This window comes from Daktulosphaira vitifoliae, unplaced genomic scaffold (assembly GCF_025091365.1).
Source record: "Daktulosphaira vitifoliae isolate Bord-2020 unplaced genomic scaffold, ASM2509136v1 Scaffold_1868, whole genome shotgun sequence".
Taxonomy (NCBI): domain Eukaryota; kingdom Metazoa; phylum Arthropoda; class Insecta; order Hemiptera; family Phylloxeridae; genus Daktulosphaira; species Daktulosphaira vitifoliae.
Genome location: NW_026101428.1, coordinates 1 through 1,657, shown reverse-complemented (window position 1 = coordinate 1,657; position 1,657 = coordinate 1). Strand labels below are relative to the sequence as shown.

At 27.2% G+C, this 1,657-nt stretch overlaps 1 protein-coding gene across 1 annotated transcript; it reads left to right on the top strand.

Moving 5' to 3' along the window:
• Positions 1 to 442: 442 nt before the first annotated feature.
• LOC126909894 (uncharacterized) lies at positions 443 to 1,393 on the top strand (the record flags this gene model as incomplete). The annotated part of the gene is made up of 2 exons (XM_050692307.1): positions 443 to 727; positions 790 to 1,393. Coding segments are annotated over exons 1-2 (717 nt in total), but the record flags the coding sequence as incomplete, so codon positions are not given.
• Between the last annotated feature and the right edge of the window lie 264 nt (positions 1,394 to 1,657).

Sequence of the window (1,657 nt, the reverse complement as noted above, 5' to 3'; positions counted from 1 at the left end):
TTTTTTTTTTGTAGAAAAATAAACTTATAACAGTATTATTTGCCAAGAAAAGAATAGTTTTAATATTAGTATTATTATATTAGTAGAATAGCTTTGTACAAATACAAGTTCTTTTCTACTTTTAAATTAAATTTCATTCATGAAATCTATTGATACTTATAAAAATGTAATTTCTTATGTCTACAATCTTATGGAATTAGGGTTTTATTTAGGTCATTTTATAAACCATTCGATTCTAATAAACCACTTCGAAAAATTATTATCATATATTATAGTAGTATAAAATGTATTTTAAAAATAAATTGAGTTTACATTTTGATATTTACGAGTTTATATACTGAAAGTAGAAGTCAAATGATTTTTCAGTTTTTATTATGTATATATTTTAGATACACTATTAATAATTGTATTATAAAAATAGAATTTAAATGACTAAATTACATAACGAATTAAAATCTGAATTCACAAAATCATTGCGAATAATTGTGCTCATATCTAAATTGTCTGGATTATTTAATTTTTCTTATTGCTTTAATTCAAATAATACTGTGACACAAAAAGTTGGGGCATCACACTTATTTGGCGATATTATTCAGTTGGGGTTTTATGTATTAATGTCATTTGTCGTGCTCACATCACCAACTTATGTTTATATATTTCGTTATGATATAATTCGTTATTGGATAATTCTTATAACTACTAGGGGCTCAGCAAAATGGATGATAAAGCAAGTATAAATCGAGTATTTTTCCTTAATAATCTGTTTTTTATTCACTCGTTTTTTTACAGGTTAATCAATGAATTACTTAAATATGACAGAAAATTTTCCAGTCTTCCTAGAACCATTCAATTACGAGCACCAAGCATAAATTTTTGGTCAAAAGTCGTAATTTTATATTGTGTTTACTTTTGGGCGATTCATTTTGCTATAATACCTAGCACTTTAAAAAAAATTGAGTTGGTTCAATTGTTCGTTGGAACAACTTTTGGTGTGCCACGGTTGGTGGACTTTGCAGTACTAACTACGACATGTTTTTTCTTGGGAAATTTCGGATGTCGATTCCGTGCATTAAATGAATTTTGGAAATCATTAATAGTATCATTTGAGATATTACCTGAATATTGGACCAATGAAGATATTGTGATGATAATTGAATGCTGCAGACTATTACATGCTGATCTTTGTACGATGCTCCGGATGTTTAGTCTTGCCTATGGACCTGTTTTGCTTGTATCTTTTTTATTTTTCATAGTTGATATTGTTCATCATTTTTTCATAATAGGATATATTGATGACCCATATTTATCAATTATGCCAGCAGTTATTTCAATTTTACAATTTATATTCTACATTTCAGTAATTCTTACACTTGGTTCATGGTCTCGCTATCAGGTAATAAAAATAAAATCAAATCAAATTAATAAGTTATTTTTATTTTTTAGCTACACATAAATAATGAAATACATTTAAAAAATGGAAAGTTTCAAAGTTTTAATTTTTATTATTAATTGACTGATTTTGATAATAAGCAGAAGCGTTATTTGAGGGCGAGCAGTCCCCTGTTCTAATATTTTTTTCTTCTTCTTCTACTGGCATTCCTACTCTCTAAGAGTTTTTTCCGCCATTACTACGCTTCGCCACCTATCTCTATCTTGG